Genomic DNA, 26889 nt, shown 5'->3' on the forward strand with positions numbered 1-26889 from the left:
AATCCAATCAAATCCATTCATAAATACCACAAATCCAATTACAAATATCACAACCAACTTGTGGTGAACTTAAACGAGCTCGTGCTACAATATTCTCTAGTCTACATGTACCATGGGTCGGACCTAATCTAATACCATTTGAAATAATCTAAGACCTCAATCAAAAAAGGCTGGCCAAAAGGTATTATTTGAGTTTTTAGGCCTTGTGTAAGTACCTAGAATCTATCCAATATATAGTCAATGTAGGACTAAACATACTCTTGCACAAATTCTTATATAAGTATCTCTACCCCTGGTATTTTTATCATGTATGCCATATAAACTTATTTAAAATTTTACATTGCTTAGTTTTATACCTACATTTGAATAATAGTCTAAATATTTGAAATTCAAAATATGAATATTATTTATGCAGATTTATATTTATGTTTAATTTAAATATCATATGTTCTGCATAAAAATAAATTTTAAAATATTAGATCAAGCATGAAAAGAATTTTAGTGCACTGAAACATATGTAGTTTAATCAGTTGTGATGTTTACTCTCTAGTCTGACTATGATCATGCGATTTTAAGATCTAGTTTCTTTTCAAACCTCGCTAGAAGGATGATCACTGATACATATTGATTGATAGTATATTTTGTATTCAGGAGCTAATTCCTTTTAAGCTTAGCCAATCGAGACGATCATTGGCACATGTCGTTGTAGAATCCTTTCTATGCGATTCAAAACTAGTTTCGAGCCTAGCTAGTGGAGTGTTCACTAGCACATGCTGATTAATGGTATATTTTATATTCAAGAACTAGTCTCTTTTGGATCTTACAGGATGTACATGGCCATAGTCGCATAGGCTAAAAAAGATAGGATAGTTTATATACCTTGATTTAGAAATTTATTTCTTAATCAAATACATTAAATATTTTAAAAATCATATTGATAAACATACTTTGTGAAAAATTTATCCTATATTTATAAAAACACTTTTACTCATAATTGAAAATCTTGTACTATGATATTGGTTTTTTTGTGCATAATATATATATAATGATAGTCCTTGCATGCCTTGTGGGGATTAAAATTCTAAGAATGTGAGGCCATCTACCACATGCTTGGCTCGTGCCTTCAGCTAAGGACGTGATGCTTACGGTCATGATCATTTTGGGCGAATAGATCTTGCTCTTTAATTTCTTGATCTAGTAATAGTAGGTACCGTGGGGTATTGGTCCATGTGGACTTCCTTCTTTCGTTTTTTTGGGTTGTGTTGTGGCTGAAATCTGGCCTGAGGGTGACCACACCGGAGGGAGCCAAGAAGATGCTGATCGGGATAGAGAAAGAGGACCATCTCCTGCGCTCCGAGGTATCTGCATAAAGCTTTGGGCAGGAATTTCGGCGAAGGCCCTCTGATGGCTAAGTTAGAGTAGATCCAGCGTTTTTGGAAAAAAGTTGTTGAATATTTTTGATATGACTTATTTATAGTCCTCACAGAGGTGCCCAGATGGCGGAGATATGATTCATCCTCATTATGGAAGGAGATGGTCTTGGCCAGATGGCATGTGGCTAGGGCCAAGGCTTGCTTGAGGCGTACGGTTTGGGCAGTCCTTGTGCACGGCATGGTGTTGGTTGGTGTGGCAGGGTATAGCTCTTGGCAGGTGTGGCAGGGTATGACTCTTGGCAGCAAGCATGGCTGGAGCAACAAGACATGGTCCTTGGTCCTTGAATTGCTTTGTATTGTTTACGGAGGGCCTTTTTCTACCCCTTTTTATAGGATGAGAGTCTCGATCGTTATCTGTAGTCTCGTGCCGAGCTGTGATCAGCTAGCCATTAGCTGGAGGTGGCGTGAATCATGAAGATCAAGATTGATAGGGCTGAGGTCAGCTCGGCCTCGTGCCAAGATCGGCTCGGTCTTCAAGGAGGTCCGAGGTCGGCCTGGCTTTTAGCGGGATCAAGGTTTAGCCTGCTCGGCTCTGAGGTTTGCTCGGCCAAAATTGAGTGGCTCCACACTGGAGTAGGACGATCCATTTTGCCTTCCATCAGGTGGCCTTGCGAATCTCTACCATACCAAAAAAGAATAAGGCCGTACAGCAATTCATGGGCAAGTTGTCCACGATTGACAACTCATTTTTTTTTTTTGTGGCTTTGCCAATCTCCAGCCTACCAAAGAAGAACAAGGTCCAACAACAATTCATGGGCGAGCTGTCCACGATTGATAACGAGCCGTGAAGGGCTTGTTGGGTTGCCTGATGGAGCCCATCATGGGCCGGTAGATTGAAGAAGTGGGCCATTACTAATTCATCGGCGCATGCTTTTGAAACTCGTGGAAGTAACCATGCTCGCTCAGTGACTTCATCAAAGTCACCATAAAGCATGCTATCGCTGAAAATATCTTCACGATTCTCCATGAGACGGCGCCACGTCTACCTTGATTGATTTCAATCTCCCCCTTCTCTGTTGGGCTCGATGAATCGTACTCCCTCTCTTTTATTATTATTATTATTATTATTATTATTATTATTATTATTATTATTATTATTATTATAGAGACGACCCTATAAATTAAGATGATTAAAAAAATTAGCCAACCAAATTTCAAATTCATCCCTAGCTCAGTTGTCGACCCCATTACAAAACATTATCATATAAGGTTCACTTTATAACTAAACTTTTAAAAAAATTTAGAATTACTTTTCAGACCGGTACCTCTCGATTTGGGCCACATGATTTTGGTAATACTATTCTCCATTTAATTTTGATATAATTTTTATTATTGAATCTATAATATATATATATATATATATATTCTTTATTATTTTTAAAAGATTAAATTATATTAAATTTAAATTAATTATAGATGCTTAGATTAGTAAAATAATTTTTAGTGATTTATAAAGGTTGAGTTATTGTGATTAGTAAAATATTACAGTTATTTTAAATTTAAATTTTTTATTTTTTAACCATATGGATGTAGATATATATATAAATAAAGACGTAATTTTTTTTTTTTTTGGTTACAAAGACGCAACCTCTTGAGGCGTAACCTCTTAAAAATTATTTACAGACATTTGTTCATATACGCACGCCGAGACAGGAACAAACAATAAATGATGGGACCGATGCAGAACCAGAACCGGAAGCGGATGCTCTCCTCCACCTTTCTTCACCCACCCACCCGATTCTCCGACGTCGGAGTCGGGAAATCCTTGTCCCGCAACCTCTACCCCTTGGCGTGATCTCTCTTTCTGTCACAGATTGCTGCTATCGTTTTTTTCTCCCTTCTTCCCCTTATTGATCTATCCATAGGTAGACGGAGAGGATTCTTTACCACCCTCTTAGCTTTGCGATCCATCTATGCAGGTTCCTTTCTTGTTGTATGCATTTAGTTAGCTGTGGCTGGCTGATAGATAGATAAATAAATAAGGCGCTAGTACATAGGGCGGCGGGCGTTATATGTCTGATAGAGGAGAACCACCCAAAGAAGAAAGAGCAATAGGTGGTGTTAGAGACGATGAGGGAGCGAGGACGAGGGGGAAGCGAGGATCTTCTTCTTCTTCTTCTTCTTCTTCTTCTTCTTATAAGAGGAAGGCGAAGCAGGCGCTCCTCTTCCCCGTCAAGAAATTCGAGAAGTTCTGCCACCGGAGCAGCGGCGACGGCGACAGGCGCAACAAGAGAACGCCGGCGCCGGCCTACGACGCTGTCGGCAAGGGCTGCATCCTCTGCTTCGACGCCCCTCCGATCCCTCCCGGCTCGCCTCTCCGGCCCGATGATCCCCAGAAGAAGCCCGCCTCTTATCACGACTTGGTGAGGTCCCTCCTCGAGAGGAACGATTTCTACTCCGCGGACTGCAATGTCCACCGCCCAGACAACAACAGATAAGGAAATGATTCCGATCATTGATTGAAATTGATGAGGATCGTATTCTGCTTCTTCTGTATAGTCTACCGTATTCTTCTTCTTTTGCTTCTTCTTCTTTTTCTTCTTGGATAGGATATCATATTCTTGGCTTTCGTGATGCAAATCTTGATCATTTGAGATTCTCTCTCTGGCGGCCCCTATTCTGGTCATCTACGAGATTGCCGATCGTTTCGGATTCGGAACCAGTTTCCCAGATTTGTTGGCAGACAATGGGTGGTCCTCTGAGACTTGGTTAGTGATAGGAGGTGGAGAAATTGAATCTCGAACAAGGCCCTTCTGATGTTCGTGAATCGTTCTTTTTTTCTTTTTTTTTTTTTTTTTTGAGAGAGAGAGAGAGAGGGATAGAGTGCAGTTTTTTTTTTTCTCTCATCTGCTTGCTCTGTAGAAAGAGAGTTTTGATTGTTACCTGTAAATCCTTATTTCTTTCATGGTGTAAAAGAGCTAAAATTCTTCCATATATGGAATGTTATTCTTTGAGTTTTCCTCCGATCTTTCGTGATGTTCTCACTTTTATACCGGAGTGGTCATATTCCAATCTATTAGATTTTTTTATTTTTCTTTTATTCGTTTTAATTGTCAATCTTTTTTTTCCCTTTCTTGTTATTAATGCGAAGAAATGAAGAAAATTAGGGATACAATTCTACGTACTGTGACTAAAAGTTCGCCCTTACCTTTTTTCCCCCCAGCTTCCTTCTCTTCTGGTATCGCTGGAGCCCACATACCAGAAAGCTGTTACACCTCCAAAAAGAGTTGTTATATTTCACTCTATTTCTGAAATAACTCTTAGATGTATCATTTTGTTTTAAGAAGAGATGCAGATGCAACTGTCATATATGCTTTGATTACAAGAGGTTAGTCTGAATTTTCCATGAGCGTATAATTTGGCAGTTATGTTGATTCCAGCATTAGGATAAACTGGTATCTGGTTAGCCTGGGTGAAGACGACAACTCACAAGTCAACTTGTAGAGTTGTCACATCTAAGAGCAGCTGATAGAAGTAGAAAATTCTGAATGATAGACCTTATGCTGCTTTTGGTGTGTGATGACTGAGTTGTGAATTAATCAAGGTGTACAGCAAGGGGCTAGTAATGTGAATTCTCACGGTGAACCTGTCAACCAAATGTTGAGACTTCTTTAGCAAGTGATCTGCCAATGTTTCTGTTTTCTAATGGATAGATAAAGTCTTGAATAATGCTTATGTTTGTCGGCTATATGATTTTAATTGCAACTTTTCCAACTGATTGTATTTTGGATACATATTGCAGCAACATGGATGATGCTCTCCCATCTTTCGTGCATCTAAATTCTGCTACTGCCTGAAGGATTACTTCTTCAAGGATTGCCTCTTCATCAAAGGTCCTTGCTGTACACCTCCAAAGATTCTCTCCTTCTCTAATAATCTTAGTTGTTCTTCCAGAAGTTTATTTCCCTTATGCTTTATCATTTGATATTGGAGAACCAAGGTTAGAATTTACTCTATATTACATTATATTATATAGATTTTCTGAATGATCTCTTCCTATTATTACACTTTCGAAAGTTACCTCAAATTAAAAATTCAAAAAAAAAGTACATGAATTGATATCATAAAAGCATTTTTGAACCAGTTGTACTTCATGTGGCCTATGCTGAAATGTTATCAAACCCTTCATTACTGGGCATTGTTGTCAGAGGTTACATTCTCTGGCTTCATAATATATGCTACCTATTAGTTTCTCTCATTTATATTTTTTAGGTAATGCAAAGTTTCAATGTTGTAACTATACTATCATAAGTGTTTGTTGAGATAATTGTTGTTATGACTATCTTCAGAAGAGATATTTGCTTGCTGAATAAAAGCACAGAGATAAAACTGATTGACTTCGGTGAATATTTATTTTGGTTTGTGTATCTCCAGATAAATGTTGAGAAAATCATCATCCTAATTTATCTACTTTTCTAGTGCTGGTGACTGCTGATTTGATATTTAATACTCAAATAGCATACTTTGTCAAACTCCTTTTCAAGCATAAGTTTATTAGTGCCATGTTAGAAGGCTATGCAAGGTCAAGACCAGAGTCAATAACATCTTGTTTTCAGTACAAGTTAATGAAGTTATCGACAGAATTTCATTTACTTTTGGACAACATCATTTGGCTTTCCTTGGTATTCTTACTTGGTAATCTTTCCTCCCTTTTGATTGCTTAACAATACTCTGTGATTATACCTCACAAAAAAAAATCAAAGGCGATATGCTTGATATGCTTCTTTGATATCCATTAAGTGCCATCAGTCACCCATTTCAGTGAGATTCAGGGTTTGTGTACTTCTCGCTTCATCGCTCACGCTAGTTTAAATATCCTGATTGACCCTTTCCACGGGTTCATAACCATAGGAGTTAAAATCAAAATGGTCTATTACTTCTTCACCTCAGCCAATGTCATTACTATTTTTGTGGTTCAATGATAGGGTTTCATGCAGGTCTGTATATCATCATTCCTATCTCTTGAGATTTCCTGTGGCATTTCTTCCTTTTTGACTACTTATCTGTACTCTATAGTACAGTTTACAAAGCCAAGTAGACATTGCTCTTAGATATCCAATGCCACCAAACACCCTTTTCAGTGACAAACATCGTCCTTCCTGTGGCCTTGTGTAAATCTGAATATGCTCCAAACACACCCCCCCCCCCCCCCACCCACTTCTTCTCCCCCCCTCTCATGTGTTTCTAATCTCTTCTCCCCTCCCCTACTCTTCCTCTTCCCGCTGGTCATCGAAAAATAGGCCTTTCTTGTCTTATTTTATTTTTTGATGTATGGGTTCTAGACTTGTCAAAATAGACTATCATATGTTTCTTGATATGATCTTTTATGTCTTATGATGTTGCACTCTCCGGCATCCCAGCTTCTCGCTGATCCATTATGCAATCATTATTGAATTTTAGCAAAGTAAATACATAGTTTTAGGAAAGTGTAGGTTACAAAATGATGAGTTCCATAAGTTGGTACCGTATATTGAAACCTTTACAGTGGCTAGAAGCCTAGAACAAATGTACATCCTTCCAGTGGCGGTGATCACTTGGCTGCTCACATTTTAGATGTTCCACAAGCTGGATGACCCAAAATACTTGTCGCATTGTGAGTCACTCTACATGGGGGCACAGTCATTGAAGTGGTCGGAAACTTTCTTCTAACTCTATCTAAAATCATGCAATTTGAGGTGGTCATCATCCCTAGAAGACTTGATGCACTAAAAAAGCACAACATGGTGTGTCATCTGGTATGTGCTCATCAAATGGTATATACTGTACAGTTCTCCTTTCCATTAACTGGTTGAAAAGTTAGGAATACTGCCATGGCTGATCGTAAAATCTTACCCAGTGGTTCTAGACTTGATGACATTTGTGCTCTATAGGCTTCCTAATTTGACGAGGCCTGGACAATGGTTTTTGTGATTTTAAGGCTTCTGTTTACAACTGGGTGTTGAATATTCCTAACGACATGTGGTCACATGAATGTCCAGAAATGACACTAGACAGGGTTAACTAAGTAATTATAGGCTTGTGCAAGTAATAAGATGTCTATTCAGCAAAAAAAAAAAATGTAGGCTTTTGCAAAAGTTAGCCATCAGCCTGAAATGTGAAAACAAAATATAAGGCACAAGCTTGAAAAAAAAAAACACTACCCACCAAGTATCCAGAATCTCCTAAGAGATGGGCACTAGAAATTTATCATCCTTTCGCAATTTCAATGAAAATGGAATGCCTAGAAAGAGTAAAAGAAGAAAATTCAACTAGTCTTACTTTGTGGGTTACCATTTGTGTGGCTTTGTGCTTGATGTGTAAAAACTTGTCTGTGTGCTAGGTCAGATATGCTCCTTCAAATTCATAACAGGAATGCTAGATTAGATCAGCATGCCTAGTGAAGGGTTCTAGCATGCTATAATGGGCAGCGGAAGCTAGGAATTTTAAAAATTTCTTGATAAAGTTCCTTAACATAAAACCCTTATAAGCCAAGATCACCTTAATGGAAGCAATCAAATAATATAATATAAATGCAGAAATAGAAGAATACCTCTAACGCTAATCCAATGTGCAGAATTTCCACTAGGTGCCCAAGTGTTCCCCCTCCAACGTTGATCCACATGAAAACTTGATTTAAGTCTTAAGCTCCAAAGACTTTGATCCTTAATGCAAAATTCTTCTAAAGGACTTTAATGGCTTGCTTTTCTTTCTTTCTATTTTTATTTAACCTTCTAAAATCACTTCTAATCCTTTTGTCCTAAAGAAGACCACCTTGTCTTGGCTTAGGACACACTAGAAGCAATGCTAGAAAGAAATAAACTAATATAAGAAAGAAAGAAGAGAGGAGTGGGTTGGAGTTGGAATGATGAAACCCATGGAGTGCTAGCCTATTTATAATAGGTGTAGGGATGCATCTCCAAGGGATGCATCCCATCCACACATCCTCTCATGAAAGGGCATCATCTAAAGGGCCATATCAAATAATAGGAGGTGCAGATCAAGTGAGGAGGTGTATCAAATGATATGTCCTTTCATGTGGTGCCATATTTTGACCAAGTCAACATCACATGCTAATCACATGTCCATCACGCCTCACCTCTTGATCTTTCATGATGATGATCCAAGGGCTCCAATGCAAGGCGCCATTCACTTGACCCATTATGTCTTCATCCAATGGTGGGATTAAGATCCAATGGTCAATTATGGTAGCCATCCTCTAACTCAATCCAATTGGGTTAAACCAACTCTCCATTATGTCTTCATCCAATGGTAGATCAAGATCTAACGGTCTAGATTGAATGATTTATTAAATCTAATCCAATTAGACTCAAACCAAGCCAATTAGGTGCCAACTCTTGGCTAACCCATATTAAAACATGATCTAATCTAATTAGATCAATTAAGAATCGGATTCGAATTCAATTCGAATCAAGAGCTAAGGGTTTGCAACACCTGCTAGGATGTCTATTTTGCAAACATGATCTAATCCAATTAGACCCTTAATAAGTTATCTTGTGTGTGACCCATTGGGTTCCATACTTAGCCAGCAATAGGTGTGAGTGCGAATTGACCCAACTTGATTAGAACTCTTCTAATCGATTTAACTCCAAACTGCGCGAACCCGAACTTAACCATTAGAATCCTTTCTAATTGGTGATCGAATTAAACTCTTTAATTCGATCAAACCTATAAGACAAGATTGACGTCTAGCAACGTGTCATGTCTACCCGGAAAATATGGAATTTGGTAGAAATACCAAAAATACCCTTCAGTGGCAAGTTACCGTGCAATTCAATCCTTTAAACAAACTGCATCCCGAATATATATATGAGTATGAATATATGTCAAACTCAATTTCATATTCATATATTTCTCAATCTTCTAATGATAATTCGAATAATGAAACATTAGAAACTCTTTCTAATTTTCATTGTGCTTTGATCAAAGGCTTCCTGAATTATCATATGATTAGAATAAATAGGATGCGATCTTCTCTTACTAGAAGTGATTAATTCCTTGTTGACCTACTCATAACCTTCGTACACATTCCACCATATCCAGAAGACCTCGTACATAACTTATTGTCATGGATGAGTGGAAACCAAAATATGGATTTATGTGCACAAGATACTGTGGTGATCTCAGGTCAAAGGATCAGTTGCACAACTCCCACTAAGAGAATCATCTTTTGACATGTAAGTAAGACTTCATAAGATTTCTCTTTGTAGGTCAATTCAGTGAACTCATTTCTCTAATGAGCACCCACATCTTTGTATTAGTGTCTCCACACAAGTGATTGTGAGATCAATCACCCTCTGCATCGAGCATACATAAGATGTGCCAGTCTTTCCGGTAAACATTGATCCCCGACTCAATGTACCAATGACTGGAAATATTTAAGATTAGGATTTTAGGATTTTAGGTCTCACTAGTATGATCTCATCATAGCCTCAAAATCATTGCCTTAATCTAAGGGGTTCATCACAAATATAATCAACAGCATATGATGAAACACAATGCCTTTATTTATATTGAATGTCATGTAAATGATTTGGAAAATCAAAAGAAAATCCTTCACAATACATATTGCGATTGGCTTGTAGGGCATCTACTCTTTCACCTAGAACATTTTCCTATCTCAAAAACTTCACTACGATCAAGCATTGATGGACAATCCAACTCAGAGAGATTTGTTGGGGAAAACAATCAACAAAGCAGCAGCCTTACAAGTCCATCCTCCTTTTCTTCTTTAATAAACAAGTAAACGAAAAGCCTGATGTTTTCCCCTTATTTGCATCTCAAGTAGAGCAGTTTTCCATCAAAGGAAGATGTTTAACTTATTCAGAATATGTCTTTACAACTCTCCTCTTGCACCCGTTCTTAAATGATCAAAGAAGTAGGTGAAGATTTTCTCCCTTTTATTTTCATTGCAATTGGATCACCATCAAATATTATACAGTCCAACTCCTGTGTTTTCTGGTATCCTGCAGAAAGAAAGTGGCATTTGTTTTTATAAAAATTAGGAAAAAGATTGCCAAAGAACAGCCCATGTGAAGAGAAATCTTGCACACTTGTAGCACATATAGGTCATGTTCTTCTGCACGATATTCTAAGGAATTTGACTTTTCTTTTTGCATAATATATCAAATTACTTTTTATTATAACTAAATTTAGATACTCTTGCATATGCTTCTTTTAAACTCTGGTGCTAACACCTGCTCTTTTGTGGTTGTTGTCTTTGTTTTTCTATATATTCTTTATGTGCATAATTTAACCATTGACACTATGGAGTCATAATTTATGAAAGCAATATAGGATCCCCTCCCTTGGGAGGAGGAAAACTTACTTTGAAATTTATCAATAAACAATAGACTTTACAATCAACTTTTCCCATTTTTAGTAGTCACTACTTTGGCCACCCAAGAGAAAACTCTTGGTTCCACCATTGGAGGTGATTTTCTTGGGTAAGGATTTTAGAGTACGGCAAAGCATGGTTCTGATAGTGCATCAAATTGGATTTTTAGGGGCGCAAAATACTTTCCAAAATTTTTTAGTCATATTTATAAAAAAAAATTAGTACCAGGGAAATGAAGATCTAAAAAGTTCAATTTTAGAAAATTCATGTTTAGGTTATTTGGCAAAGATAGTGGCTAAGTTTGTTAACGTAAAGATCATCTGAAATTTCAGAGAATAGACAAATGACTAGGTTATCAGGCCCAACCTATGGTTTAATGGCTTATGGTTAATGGATTTAGAATCTGGTCTGCATCTGGGCTTTCATGGAGAGTATAAAGGGTTGGAAAATCTAATTATATAGGATCTTAATGTTGGATTTGGGAACAGATCGGCTGATAGCCTGATCAATCAGAAGGGGTGGAAAAAGAATATGAAATACGAATATAACAAGGAGCTAAGACAATACCAGGAGAAGAGAAAGGTAAAGAGATTAGAAAGTCGAGAGAGATTAGGAAGGTGAGAGTTGTGAGGATTTGTGCGGGCGTGTATTTAGTCCCACATCGGCTATACACTGGGTAGATCTTGGGTACTTATACAAGGCCAAAAAATTCAAATAGTACCTTCCGACTAGCTTTTTTGAATGAGGTCCTAGGTCGTAACAAATAGTATCAAAGCAAACCTGGTCCATGGCCCATGTAGACTAAGAGACACTGCAGCATGGGCCAATCATGGTGCTTATAATTAGATTTAAATGGATTTGGACCTTTAACCTGGCAAGGACACTAGGGCTTAAACAGAGGGAGTATGTGAGGACCCATGTAGGCATGTATTTAGTCCCACATCGGCTATGCACTAGGTAAATCTTGGGTACTTATATAGGGCCAAGGAATCTAAATAATACTTTCCGACTAACCTTTTTGGGTAAGGTACTAGGTTGTGACAAGAATAGTCTTATAGAGGTTTGTTGCTTTTATCAAATCTGCTGGTCACTTTTCCTCTTAAGCAACAGTGAAGGCCAGCAAATTATAGAAGTATAGCATTAAGATTCCTATTAATTCTCCTAAAAGTAAAGGAAATATAAAGCATAAAATGCTTTCATATCTGGAAAAAAAATCCATCCTTCAATGGCAGAGAAACCAGGCAGAAACTTTAAAAATATGTAGTTTTTTGGTATCTTCCCATTCATTTCAGTTATAATACTTAATTCATGTTGTATGGGCATGTGTTTTGTAAGACTTCTGCTTTCAACTTTTTGGGCCTTTTTATTCTCCAACGAATGCCAACTAAGGTGTCACTTCCCGCATGAGAGTCCTCTATTTGATTTTATCAGTTGAAGGCATCAACCTTGAGGCTTTAACTTCATGCCAGATGACTAAAAAGAGAGGTAATCATAGTGAGGGAATTCTCCAATCTGCATCAAATGAGTTCCCTGCTGTTATAGGTGTGTAATAAGGGTCTTGAAAACAAATCTAGAAACAATAGAGCTTAGTTCAAGACTAAGCTCTGCTAGTTCAGTATACTATCAACCAGATCATTCCTTCTTGCTCAATAGAGGACTCTAATTAATAATAGAAACTAATGAAATATTATTTGGCTTATCGAAAGTCCACCGTGAGACAAATAACTGAATAAAACAGCAATCTGCAGCATTAGATGTTTATTGACTAAAGTCATAATACCTTATTTTAGCACAACATGATGCCTAAAAAACATTATGCATGAAATTTTATTTGGTACTATTCATTCTTCAAGTGTAAATCAACTGAATTTTATTGCTAAACAGCTAGGAGAATAGGATGTTTCTGATTATATGCCCACAGTTGTGCATAATGTCCTGTGAAGTGCCAATACTAACCATCAGCTTATTTATATGTTATTCCTTATCAACTAACATATATTAGCTGGTCAAGTGGGTGATAAAATTGAGGATACAAAATGGACAGTTGATATGCTTGCAGCTGCATAAATTTCTAGCAGGCACAAGTATATCATATTGTGCTTTCCTTAGAATTCATCCATGCATGCATGTGTGGAAGAGAGATTCCCCAACTCATCTTAAACTAGTAAAAAGAAGTGTTTCATGTCTCATCTGAAATACACAAAATCTTGATATATGGTGAGTATTTCAAATAAATAGGTTTTAGTTTTAAGTGAAAAATAATACACGCCAGCATATAAAATTTTTGAATTCAGCTAATATATGATCTACATCTGCACCCAAATGCAGCCTTAAGTAAATTTAAGCATTGCACTATAGATAATATAATAAAAAAATACTGATTATTGAACTAGTTTTTGACCAATCTAGAGAATACTCCTCAAATTATCAGAGATACAGTTGAGCAAGAAGAAAGATACAGTTCAAAAGTCAGCTCTTGCTCAACTATTACCTAATAATGTCCAGCCATAGTAATTCACTCTAAGACATGCATTGATCTGCCTGCATTATACTAGGTTTTGGGGCCATTTTTATGGGAAGTATAATCCACTAACTTTTGAGGAAATAGTACAACCAGAACCAGGTATGTTCTATGATGCTGAATTGTCGAGCTAACTTTTGAAAGATAGGGTTGCCATGGAGCCCTGAGGACCACTTGTAGGAAGGATTTAATTCATTTAAAACATTAAGGTAAAGAGGGAGCTTGAAGTTAGGTGTATAAGGGAGAAGGAAAAGGGCAAGACTTCATACAAGGACATATATTAATGTCTGAGGCACAAATTATAAGTCAACCAAATGGAAATACAATTCCAAATGCTACAAGATATGATGTATAATTAACCCAAAAAAAAAAAAGGAAAAAGAGATCAATCAAATTTATATTTGGCACTTGTCTACACCAAACAATAAAAGTAGAGATCCACCAACTATAATAAATGGTCAATGACATTATGTTGACCAATGTTTAACCTGCCTATTTATTTATTATTGCATGACATATGGAGAAATCATGTTTTACCACTTTTCATCCATACAAGGAGCCATGCAAGAGGCCAAGTCTCATCTCCCAAGTTTTTGTAGGAACTGCTTACAAAATGGGAGTTATTTGGATAAAAAGAGTCGCTTAAAAGAGCATCCACCTCCATGGGATTTATTCATGGAGAAGAGGAAGAAGGGATCACTGTGTATTTGACCTTGTGACTCAGTGAAAATGTATATTTTTGTTAAGACAAGTCATAAGTCAACATAGATGAATATTTTTGGCAATAATTTTGAATAAAAGGTTTCCTGACAAGAAATTCTTTTAAATTGGCTAGGCATGCCTTGGTTGATGTAGGGAGTGGTCAATCCCTTTGCACCTTCTTTTCCATGCCTCAGCATCAAAGGCTTAATATTTGCTTGCGATCTAGAAGTTGCTCAGCGCTAGTATGAGTTACTGCGATAGTTCATTTAAAAATGCATGAGTTTGTATTCCTTTTTCTCCCATCAACTTTCAGATAATTAAGTTGTTTTAGGAACTTCAAATCCTTTAATACTTCCCAATGATTATTTCATCCTTATAGTAGTAATCATCATCCGTCATAGTAATCATCATTGCCATACACATAACTAGGGTTACGTAGTAGGATTCATCCATTACAAGAGAGTAGAAAACACAATGATTGAAAAAACACTATACAAAATGATTGGGGACACAAAGAAAATTCTATAGTAAATTGAACATTTGCTCTAGAGAAAAGGGTTAACATTACATTCTATGCCTAAGATACATGGTAAGAGAGCCTTGATACATAACCATATGTATTGTGGTTGTAATTGAACAAAGAGCTTCCCAAATTATCTCTTTTTCATCTTTTATGTGGGAGAAAGTAATTATTTCCAGCAACAAGCTACTTTTGAACAGTAGTTACTGGTGGCTTCTTCCATGAATAACTCCCACAGTCACAAGGCTGTTGCTCTTTCAAATGTTCCCTCCCTGTTGATAATTTCTGCAAAAATTATCCTCGTGAGATGATAATATCCTCTTACATGGCTCCTTACACGGATGACAAGTGGTAAATCAAGATTTTCCACATGTCATGTACCATTAGATGAAGAGTTAGGCTGAGTATTTGTCGTTATGTGCCATCTATCTTTTATTGTAGCTGGTTGAAATCCTTTTTTTATTTTTGGTGGAAATAGTACAAGCCTCTACAATTGCCAATTGCAATTAAGCTTTAGCTCCTTATACAACCAGAGACATTGTGATCTGGGAGGTCGAAATCAGAATATTGAAGCACCATGTGCATGAGTGTGTGTATGAGAGAGAGAGAGAGAGAGAGAGAGAGAGAGAGAGAGGCCTTTTTTGTGTTCCTTGGTCTCTCAATGTACTTTTTATAGGATCTCCTCTTGATGTTCAGTTTGGATCAAATTAATTGCTATTCAAACCTTTGGCCTATGTTCTGTATGCTCCAAAGAGGATTTGGATGACAAGGAAAAATCTATTCCCACTACTCTTCTCACATTCGGCCCTTTGCATGCCGAGGCCGTTCAATGTGAGACACGCTATATCTCATTTATCAGCGACTGGTGCCACTAACGCGGCTAGTTGTGCACAGCCACATCAATTCTCAAGCTGCGTGCTTAAGAGTTTATTCCCGATGTATACAACTGCTAGATGATAATATTGCCCGGTGTAATTTCATATTGCTCAGAAAGCGCATATTGCTTTCCAGTACTTAGCCTTTCTCCTTTCCTGAGTTATATCATTGTGGGGTTTGCTTCACCAGAATCTTCCATTGCAGGAACAGCAATGAACCATCAGTGTAAGATCAAGTGCATTGCCGGAGGCCACGAATGTTACCCATCAGAAGTGAGGGTAACTCCAGTTTCATGGTGGAATCAACATGTGCTTGCAGAATCTGCAGTATTATGCACAATCAGTTTTGCACATGATGCAAAAGATCTTGAATGTGGTGCCATTTCTGTGTTAATATTTCCAGACCATGGAGATGTAATTGCTCAATCGCCCATATTTTTCTTCTACGATTTATAATGCCTTGACAATGAAAAACTTAGAATGGTAAACATGCTAGGAAAGACTGTTCACTGTGCTATGCTTTGTGATGAATTCGGAATGTCTTATGAAAAAACATTAGTCGTCCACTAGATTCTCACACCTAAGTTTATGTTGGCCATCTAAACTCAGCAGCCGCTTCAGCATGCCTCGCCAAGTTTTTTGTACACTGCAATATAAAATTAATAATTATTTTTTCTAGCGATTCGTTGCTTTGATGTACAAACGAAAAAAGATTAATGTTTTGCTACTGACTTCAAGAAGGGCAAAAAATGGCCCTCGGATACATGATTTTGCATATAAATTGCAAGTAGGATGGCATTGGAAAGGTAACCTGATTCGTCTGTTTGTGATGCTTCTCATGGCTAGTAGATGTGGGTGGTGTTTATCTGTCTTAGTGATGAACAGGACAGGATCCAGTGTTCTAAGCGATATACTCAGGTCTCACTTCATCTACAAGGAAGGTCCAGAAGAGGGCAAGATGGGCAAGATACCAGGGCTAAACGACCCGCATGCACCGGTGTCCATGTTGTTTGCCAAGCAACGCTTGCTGTCTTGAAGCCGTAATATGTGCAGGGCCAGAGCCGATTCCCCGTACGTAAAAAAGCCTCCACTTACACATGATCTTGACAAAGCTAAAGCAATATCCATTTTATATGAATCAATACAGTGAAAACAAACTCGAAGTGCCACCTGTACTGAAAGCATTACTGATTTTCTCGTAGTATCAAATCCAGCATACGGTGTGAATCTAAAGTCATTCTTTTTTCTTGTAAAAAAAAATTACCTACCCTCTCTCTTTCTTTCTTTCTTTTCTTTTCTTCTTTTTCTTTCTTTTTTTTTTTTGAGAGCGAGAAAGGGAATTAACTCTCTGGCCCCTATTCTTGGGGTTGCACCACCTAAGCCTCAAACTCATAGAAGTTAGAACTTCCACCAAGGACCGCCCAGTTCACACAAGGTGGATTCATTTATCAACAAAGCTGAATTCATTTAATACCAACAAGGATCCCATTAAGCTAATTAGCACATGTTTAATTTTCTCTCAATGAAAACTGGATGTACAAAACATGGATGCAATAAAATACATAATCGAGCAAAATTCTGTCATGGCTCCCCATCCCATTCCTAACATCCACGGATGATTGCTGCTGGCTTTTTTTAGCTTTTCTTCTTCTATACATGCAGAGGCTTCGTTTCTCTAAGAAATATATGGCTTGAATCAGGCATCACATATCACCATTTTAACATGTACTTTCTCTTTTTTTCTGTCCTTTTATTTTATAGCAAATTCTCACTCATACATTATCACTTGAGAAAGAGTATGCCCTTGGTCTTTCCTGTGGAAGCTTTTCGAGTTCCAACGAAGCACCACCTTGGTCGTCATTTGCACTGCCAATGCCTTCAGCCCTTTTGAGATCATCTAGAGCTCGCCTTGCATATACAGTGAAGGCAATTGTTATGACAATGGCTATGACAAAGGATACGATATTGTAGACTATCTCCACGGGTGTCATGGAATAATTGCCATATTTCATGTCTGCCAAAGTCCGTATCAACCGTCCGCTGCACCAGAACATAAAAAGGAAAAGAAGGTTTAGAAAAAAGAAATAAAGCTGCTAAGAAATATTACAATTTTCCTTGGTAAAATGGAAATATTCAAAATCCACTACATGCCCGGCCTGGTGAAGAAACATGCCCCGAGATGCACGTTAGCCAGTTCTGATGTTTAAGTTATTCAATGCATAGCATACAACCTATTATTATTTTAAAACATGCTATGGCGTAAAATATGAGGGAAAGCAATTGAGCCTATAATGGTCTCACTTCAATATCGAGGTCCATATTGCTAAGGGATCCTTTGGACCCTGGCAGATCAAAAGTTCGTGCATGATCAAAGCTTCTTTTGTAAGGTTTTGTCAAGAAGATATTAGACATATGCAAAAAAAGTGGAACAAGGTACTTGTGCAGTATCGATGCGGTTGGAAGACATGAGGGCAGTAGTTTCCTAGAGAGAGGGTTATCCTAATTACATGTTTGCTTTGCCCTTTGATCAAATGACAAGAAATTCAATAAAGCACTGCTTTTTTTTCCTTCAAATGCTATTTTTGGAAACATATATCATATTACCAATTATGCCTAACTCACTGACCTATAGATGTAGATAAAAGCTTCTGGAATCATTCCAGCAATTGAACCAACTAAATAAGGTCCAAATTTCATATTTGTCACCACTACGGCATAATTGAAGATCGTGTAAGGAAATGGCGAAATTCTAAAGAGTGCAACAACTCGAAACTGTTGGAACCAGCTCCCTTCTCCAGCCAACCTAAGAAGAGCTGTCTGCTGAGGCCATCTCTTCAGCCATGACTGTATTAATCCAAAGAAACAGAAATATATAAGTTCACTGAGAGAGATCCTTGATACCAAAATGAAGGTAGGCATATGGAACTGAAAGGACTTACATGTATACGTTCACGAAAAAATAAGCCAATCAAATAGGGCAATACCATGCCAATTGTAGTCCCTACCATGATTATCACAAAACCCAGACCATACCCAAAAATCATTCCTGCCAGCCACATGGAGGGTCCAGAAGGGATCAAAACAACTGGAAAGAAAGCTAGGGAGGCAACGAGCACAAGGGCAAGAACAGGCCGACCAAAAGCAGTTGCTTCCCATTGCATAATTGGCAGGAGAACCTACAAAATTATCCAATTGAACTAGTATGTGGAAGATAAAGATAATAATACTAAAATGAGATTAACGTTGAAAAATGAGATTAACATTACTTCTTTCTTCCTAAATAAGAGAAAAGGCCAGATAGATTTCAATACCTTGCTGAATGAGAGGATTGAACAAGCATAATGGAGATACTTAAAACAGGTTGCAAGAAGGAAATACTGATATATTCCTTATGCATACTTAATTTCTAGTATTCATGCAAGGGTACATCCTGAAATCACATAATTGCACAGACATTCCATATATTGTTTTACGTATTAGAGTATATACCATATCATAACCAGCTGGAAGCGATACCCTAAAAAAGGAAAAATAAAAAAAATTACAAGTTCTGCGCGTAGACAAATTGCAAGCACACAAACATAGACAAGACCAATGCCCTGTTTAAAGCAGGATATTTCATAGAGAAATGAGCATCAAAGAAATAACCAGCAGAGATTTTGCACATAGCTCATCTGCATCTACATGTATTGGATGCTCACAAGACATTCTGAGGCCATCTATTGAGTTTGGGAAAAAAAAAACTTAATAAACATGGAGAGACCAGCCAGTAGATTCGATTATCTAGTAACACAACCATCTATATCTTCCAATCCTTTAAGTGTGTATACCATCCATAACCTGAAATTCTCATGATCAAGGTATTTTATTTTCTTTATTCTCTTCTTCTCTTATTGTTTAAAATCAAACCTCTCAAGAAATACATACTACATTCAACATTCGATTATGGGATAGGAAAAAACCCTGACTACTCTCTCTTCTCTCTTTTGTCCTCCAGAATTCTGCATCCTTTCTCATCCTCCATGACAACACCACCACCTAATACCTTCGAATCTCCTGCTTGAGTGACCTCTTTTCTACGTGATTATCATTGTTATGAATTCAGATGTATTCCCCATTTTCCCTCCACAATCCAGATAGTCTTGGGAATGTTCTAGTTTCTCAAATACTTAATAGTGACAACTAAGTCACCTGGTTTTGAGCCATGAAAATGGTACTCATGTCAAAAAGCAATACAGTTTTTTTTTTTTTAGGATGAAACCCCTCTTCGGACTTCAATCTAACAGTCAAATGTCCTCACAATGGGAAAGTTGCAATCAAATGGTATACTCTTGGTTTCTTGATTCAGTCTTCGCAGATACTGACAGTAGTGTTATGTATGCTGATTCTGCCCACTGGAATGACCTCCATGGTCATCTCTCAAGAGAACACCTGCAATGTTTACCAAATCTCTCATGCTATTGCCACTTTCAACAACAAATCCTCTTCAATGACCACATTAGATCTTTAACTTGGCAGGGTCCCCCAACTATTAGAAGCTAGGAGCTTCCATGGACTGTTGCATCTCATTGAACAACCAATCACATCCAAACTGGTGGTTGTCAGTTGCCTGACATAGATTCAGGATCAAATAGTTATATAATCACACTCTAGCTCAAAAAATATGTCAAGTTTGCTTCAAATCAGATAAAAATTCATGCAAATGCACTCATCAAAGTTGGATATGAGATTTATTATTAAAGGCCCAACTACTGAGCTTCTTTATAAGAAAAAAAGGCCACATGAGCAACTTGCTTTCACATTTTATAGGTACAACAAAAATCAGAAACTCAAAAAAAAGAAAAAGGCATGGGCTAATGCTGGAACTACCTTTTCAAAAGCAAATGGGACTCCCCATTTCACGAATGCGTAAGTGAGTGGTATTAGAAGCAAGCAACAAAATAAAAGCTTTATCCACCAGAAGAAGGACTTAGACTTTGATTTCTCAAGTGACTGTTGAGAATTAACATCAACTGTTCTCGCCTCATTTGGCACAACCAGCCTTGCATATTCACTGTCCTCCCGTGTATGCTGCTCAAAATTTTCACTATTCTTTTCCGACATCTCAGATGAACTCGACATCATTTTAATGCTCTTGAGAATCTGTTAGACACAGACAAACAACAAGAAAAAGGTCAGCGACATCAAAACAGATGCATGGGAAAGAAATTCTAGGACCTCAGAACATCTATTTAACTTGATTCCACCCAAAAAGAATGAAAATGGTTATTTCCAAGCCAGATGAAACGAGGAGACGGTATGCTGGTGTAAGATTATCATAAAGTTTGTTGGGTGGGGTGCGGCGCAGGGGGTTGATATGTAAAGGCTACATTCTTCTACAACAAGATTTGCAAAGGACATATAATGGTAAAATAAAAACCAGTTTAGTATATTAATAAAACTCAAAGTTTGATAATTTAAGCTTGGTATACATTATTGACCCTTTCCCTATCAGGTTAAAACTTTGGATTAAATCAGTATTTAACATAGTATCATAGCTCAAGTATATTGGAGTTCATGAGTTCAAATTCCCTCCAGTCTAGTTATTTATTCAATTATCCTCGGTAATCTATTAATCTGATTTTGATTAGTCTTGACTCGGTTATCCCTCCATGCGCTTGGTCCCAGGCACACATGAGAGATTGTTAAGCCTAATATACATTATTCACCCTTTCCTTATCAACTTAAGCTTTTAATTAAATTGGTCAGTTACCAAAGCTTCACTTAATCTATGCACATCTAAATGTGTGTTTCATGCATCAGCGCATGATGTTACAAACAACTTAGTCATTCTAAAAATCCATGAGTAGCATTCATGTTTGGAGTTCATGTCATGTTTAAACTACTTGGATCCCTTAATCATCAAAAATATAGTTTGCATCAACGGATCGGTAATCATCCTTAAAGTTACCATATATTTCGTTTAAACGACCTCACTATTTTAATTATGGTCCGTTGTACTGCCCTGTATCGGCCAGAAATTGGTACGAAACACACCTTTAAGTCAGCACAAGCCTCGTACACCCATACCGATGCGTACCGCCCATACCGAGGCGTACTGCCCCATACCGAGGCGTACCAAGATGTGTATCAGTCTGTACCGAAGCGTACTAAGATAAAAATTGAGAAAAATGGTTGGATAACTATTTCGGCACAATACCGTACCATACCAAACCGATAAAGTAACGATACGGTATCCGATACTGATACAGTATTCGGTACCAAGATTGCGGACCTTGATTTTAATATATGCACCAACATCCGCAATCCTAGTATCGAATACCATTGGTTCAGCACGGTGCACATCCTGTACCGAGATAGCTTCGGATCTCTTTTTTCTCCCTTTTTATCACAATACCAACTGAAACAGCATGATACGAGTCGGTACAATATGGTACGCACCCTGATTTTAAATGGTATTGGGCGATACGAGGCAGTTCCGCTCAATTCGGACTGGTTCAACTGATATAGCGAATTGAATCTTGGTACCATATTGGTACCTTATCAATACTATACGATACAGTCAATACAGGTCGATATGGTAGACCTTGATATGCACCATATAACTCTTCATCCCCTCGTACAATTCACATGTAAATAGATAAGCTGCACATGAGTTGCCATTACATTCCAAGGCCTTTAATGGTTGAAAATAAATATGAATTTTTTTAATCTAAACATGAATAACTATTGAAAACTTGAAAAGGGTATTTCATGTCATCTACTCTCAGGAGTCCCACTTCCTCTTCTTTACATGTCCTCAACCAAGAAACAGAGTCAACTGATTAGGGGTATAAACAAGCTAAGCTCAATTAAGCCGATCCAATCCTAGCACCTTTGAGGGAGGTACAAGACAGTTTTTGGTGTAGGCTCATAATGGCCATTCCAGCTAATGCACCAGTCCCTTGATCTAAAGATAGAATGCACAACTCAAAACTTCACCTCCACCGGTTTCACCTCTCAACTTTCTCTAAATATTTCTATAGAAGCTAGTCATAAGGACTCGTTTGGTTCATGGAAAGAGGAAGGGGGAAGTGTGGTCAATAAAAAAAATGAAAAAATGCCTCATGTTTGATTGGAGTTTTCGAAAGAAAGAGATGGAAAAGTAGCTTTTTCATGAACATAAGATTTCGATATTTTATAAAAAAATCCATATGGGACAAAAAAAAGTCCAATTCCCACCGATTGAGAATTGGGGTAATTTTTTTTCCAAAAGTGCACTTAAACTTTGAGATAGAATAGAGTAAAATCTTTTCCTTTATTAAGGGCCTAACATGCATTACCCAACTCTTTCAGAAAAGTAGATACTCAATCAAACATAAGCCATTTTGAAATGTGCCACTTTTTCAAGGTCAACCAAACATGCAAAAACTATTTTTCTAGGCATCATATATCCACGCATCAACTTTTCAAAAAAATCATTCCAGTGTGGAGAAATTCTTCCTGTGAATCAAACAAATCCAAAGTGATTCTTAGATTTTCATATACTTTGGCATTAAATGCTGCTGCTTGTCTTTTGACTTTCTAGAATTACAATTTAACTTAAACAGCTCCCTAAGCCATCCAATTTAAATTTGAGTCAAATTCGAGCCATTTACAAAGAGCTCTTTTAAGAGATTTGGTTAAAGCCGAAGGTTCTTATTTTTTCATATACTTCTAACCTAATTCCACTACCATATCTTCATCTTATATAACTAAAACACATTCTACTCTATTTCTTAAATAGAAATATAGTTTACATTATGTTGTTACTCTTTTTTATAAGTAGTTGTTAGAATAATAATTGATTATTATTTGGATTTCAAGCATCATCAAACCAAGCTCAATTGAGCCAGGCCTAGCTCTATCTCAACTCATTTACTAATCAAGCAATTCCTCATCAAGCCAAATTTTGAGATGAACACTAGATGTTGACAAAGAGCTTGACTTTAGCAAATTACATCCCTGTGTTACTATTATCTTCTAAAGAAAGATCCTAGTTTTAAAGTTTGATGAACATTGCCTTGAGCTAGACATTTGGCTTTCTCCAAGAACATGTCTTCATTTTTCATTCAATGAAAGCTGGTAAGTATGATTATCAAGACACTCCCTCAAATCATTAGGGGGAAAAACTAATATAATGTCATGATTAAAGAAAAGGGGCTTTTGTCTTGACACAGATCAATCACATGTTAGCTATTTAGCTAAAGATTGTAGTATTGGAGATTAACATCATGGTATATCTATCTTCTTCACACTAAATAGGTATAGCTAAAGAATTTTAAATCTATCTTTATGATAATCAAGAAGAAAAAAAATAGAGTAGACATAGTGAATACTGAACCAACCTTTACACCACCAACCATCAAAAAACAATATCAAGAGAAAAGAAATTAAAATTGAAAGTAAATCATAGACCAAGAATCTACAAGAATGGAGTATGAGGAATGTAGTTTGGTAACAAAGCATGAGAATGCAAGAATATAAGGAAACCGGGGTGTTAGCTTAAATGGTGTTTCAGAATGCATACATCAAAAAAAAATGAAAAGAGAAAAAAAAAAATTGAGACTGAAGGTAAATCATAGACCAGGAATCTACAAGAATGGAGTATGAGGAATGTAGCTTGGTAACAAAGCATGAGAATGCAAGAATATAAGGAAACCTGGATGTTAACTGAAATGGTGTTTCAGGATACAGACATTAATGAGGCATTGCAAGCATAGAAAACAGCTAAACGATTAATAAAGAAAAGATGAAATGTATGACAAGTTATGCAGTGGGTTAATACTGTACAGAGAACTAAAAGCACGATCACCACATAGATGTGATAACAACTTAATAGTAGCAAATACACATGATGAACACCATAACGCTTCAAGCTTGGCAAATTACAAAATGAACCTAAAAAAATATGACCTTCATAGTTTTGACTTTAGGCTGATAAAGCTGGAGGCACAATGCCAATACAAAATGCAACTAATGTATATCATCAACCTAATGTCTTTAGGGAGGCATTCAAAAAATATGACTCTCCGACAAGCAGGCTTTTTGCAGGCCACATCCGAAGGAGATCCAACCCCCGGCACCTCGGCTAGCTTGCTCAACTCGTCTCTAGCCGACCTCAAGGTCGACCGAGCTGCGCTCCCACTTAAATCCGGATTCGACGGCAACACATTGAATTAATATTTACCTATTTAAATGTGTGTTAGTGCTCACTGGAAAGTCAAGCCCACAACTTTATGGTCAATAATTTCTCTTAGTTTGATCATCATAGAGGCTGAAAATTCCTCAAAGTTTAAGCATGCCATAACTAATTAGCCCAATAATAAGTTATTTTATGGAAAATTTAAGTTGCTTTTGGTTTGAAATTCATTGCTTTTCAATTAAGCTTCGATATTTATTTTATATTTCTTAAGATTTAAGTAACTTTTCCTATATACGTACAGGAAAAGATATTGGATGATAGAGAGTTAAATCATGAAGGTCGCGTGCTTTAGTTCTTTGTTATAATCGCATGCCCAGGAAGGCCCATGTAAGCATTCTCAAAGCATCCTAAGTCTCTAACACCATCAGATGATGTACACAAATGCACATATGTATTAAAGACAAACAGCGCTTCACCAGTGCATCGAAGACACATAAAATTCCTACAAAGAATTCTTCCTTAGATGCATTTGTGGGCCACCAAAACCTAACTAATTGGAATATCTACCAGAGCACACATTTTACTTTTTCTCACCAACCTCTGAAGAATCTGGAATACATAAAATCGTATAATTTATACCCACAACATTGCACCGATCAAGAAAATTAACAGATGCATTTCCTAGCGTTATGAAAAGAGGAACTGCATCCTCCTATTGTACCTGAATCTGCACTTGCTCCGTCCCTGCTTTAAGCTGTCGACCATTCAGTTATGGTTTCTACAATCCTCGAAACCCTCCACAACCTCCTTAAGTGAGGATCAAGGACTCATCATCAAGAGGTGTTCAAAATAAAGCAACTTCCCAGTTCATATGCTTGTTAAGGCACTTTAACTATTTGCTTCGGACCTCAGCAAGATTTCCCTTTCCTTTCTCGCCCCGTAAAATTCTTTTAGAATACCCTTCTTCTTTCTCTTGTTCCTCCTATTCTATACAACCGGAATTAGAAAATCTACAGCCCCTTTTGCAGAATCTACGTCTCTGCCATAAGCAGAGCTCTCGATCATCGAATTAACGAAGAGAGGAAAATGAGAAAAAGGAAAAAGAAAGCAAACCAAATTAAGGAGAAGCAGGGGGGATATTTAGCAGGAGACTTTGCAATACCTGGTGAGTGGCAAGGATTCTTCTTCAGGTGGGGGAGCAGGCAGCGGACGCCCTTCGAATGAACACTTGTTAGCTGGAGAGGAAACAAGGAATCGGGGGTCAGAGGAGGGCGGCGCGTGGAAGGAGAGAGAGAGGTAGCGGAACAAAAAAGGGAAGACTGATGGAGGTTTGTTTTCTTTCTTCTTCTTCTTCTTCTTCTTCTTCTTCTTCTTCTTATCTATTGAAGAAGAAGGGGGGTAGGGTTTACAATCGGTTTGGTCAGCGACGGATTCAAAGTTCACGCGCACAAGCTCGTAGACGGTGGCGCAGCCGCAGACATAAGATGGGAAAGCGAGAGGAGGCGAACAAAAGCTTCATCGTATTTAGGAAAACAGCCCATTCTTGTAATTTTCCCTTCGTTGCCCGGAAAGCCAAGGCATTTCCCTCACGGAAACGCCCCCATACTTTCCAGCAATGTCCAGGACACCCCCACCTAGTCAAATTGTCCTGCTTTTTCTCCCTTGAAAAAAATTATCAGACCTGACTCCCGAGGGTGTCGAGAAATTATATCCTACGTCAGCAGGTTTACCAGCTTAGCGGTAATATCACGCCAATTCCTGTCCATCTAATGTGCCAGCTCGCCACATCAACATAAGTGAAATGAAGAGCTCCTCGTTGACCTTTTCCTCATCCAAGAACTGGAGAACGAGGAGGACGAGCCTGCGGCTACGGGACGGCATGGCGGCCGGGGGCACCTCCACTCACCGCAGCGCTGCAGGGTCTTCGGGGAGCCTCCAACAGCGACGGGGGCAGATCGGGTGCCCGGCGGCCATGAATCGGATCGGACGGGGGCGAATTCCTCGATCTCCGCGAATCGATGGGGGCAACGAGTAGGGCCGCAAGGCCGCGAGGAGAGGAGGGAGACGACGACAGGTAAGGCTGCGAGACCGCAAATCCGATGGCCGCAGCGGGCAGAGCAGGGGCCAGCGAAGGAGCAGAGGTCGTCGAAGAGGGTTTTGGCGGCAAGAGCACCGGCCAGGTAGGCAAGAATGGAGGCGCCGACGCTGCAGTAGTGGAGGGCGTGGAAGTGGAGGAGGAAGATGAGGGTGAAGAGGGCGGACTTGGCAGCGAGGGGCCGGAGGAGAGGAATAGCGTTGGGGGGAGGCGGCGACGGAAAAAGGGCAGCGGAAAAGACGGAGG

At 38.1% G+C, this 26889-nt stretch overlaps 1 protein-coding gene and 1 long non-coding RNA gene across 3 annotated transcripts; one reads left to right on the top strand and one right to left on the bottom strand.

Moving 5' to 3' along the window:
* Nucleotides 1-2996: 2996 nt before the first annotated feature.
* Nucleotides 2997-17157, top strand: LOC148714489 (uncharacterized). Its single transcript, XR_015974835.2, has 2 exons — nucleotides 2997-5266; nucleotides 15591-17157. It is a non-coding gene; the product is annotated as an uncharacterized LOC148714489 (long non-coding RNA).
* LOC103714700 (SNARE associated Golgi protein family) lies at nucleotides 16830-26889 on the bottom strand. Of its 2 annotated transcripts, XM_088714785.1 has the most exons (6): nucleotides 25711-26889; nucleotides 25270-25587; nucleotides 20255-20527; nucleotides 18325-18561; nucleotides 18012-18229; nucleotides 16830-17425 (listed from the first exon to the last, which is right to left on the bottom strand). In XM_088714785.1, exons 3-6 carry the CDS (start codon nucleotides 20507-20509, stop codon nucleotides 17158-17160), a joined length of 978 nt encoding a protein of 325 aa, XP_088570911.1. In that variant the 5' UTR covers nucleotides 20510-20527; nucleotides 25270-25587; nucleotides 25711-26889; the 3' UTR covers nucleotides 16830-17157. The 2 variants fall into 2 exon arrangements, with proteins under 2 accessions (XP_088570911.1, XP_008800284.1); XM_008802062.5 differs by lacking the exon at nucleotides 25270-25587.

Source organism: Phoenix dactylifera, chromosome 2, assembly GCF_051530095.1.
Source record: "Phoenix dactylifera cultivar Ajwa chromosome 2, Ajwa_hap1_PhDact_Kaust_v1.1, whole genome shotgun sequence".
Classification (NCBI taxonomy): domain Eukaryota; kingdom Viridiplantae; phylum Streptophyta; class Magnoliopsida; order Arecales; family Arecaceae; genus Phoenix; species Phoenix dactylifera.

What these genes read in the sequence shown, in the direction of transcription:
- LOC103714700 (XM_008802062.5), bottom strand. Translation starts at nt 20,509, where the DNA reads ATGATGTCGAGTTCATCTGAGATGTCGGAAAAGAATAGTGAAAATTTT. An exon ending in TCCCATTTGCTTTTGAAAAG is followed by an intron (nt 18,562 to 20,254) that starts GTAGTTCCAGCA and finishes ATAATTTTGTAG; the next exon opens with GTTCTCCTGCCAATTATGCA. An exon ending in TTTTTCGTGAACGTATACAT is followed by an intron (nt 18,230 to 18,324) that starts GTAAGTCCTTTC and finishes GGATTAATACAG; the next exon opens with TCATGGCTGAAGAGATGGCC.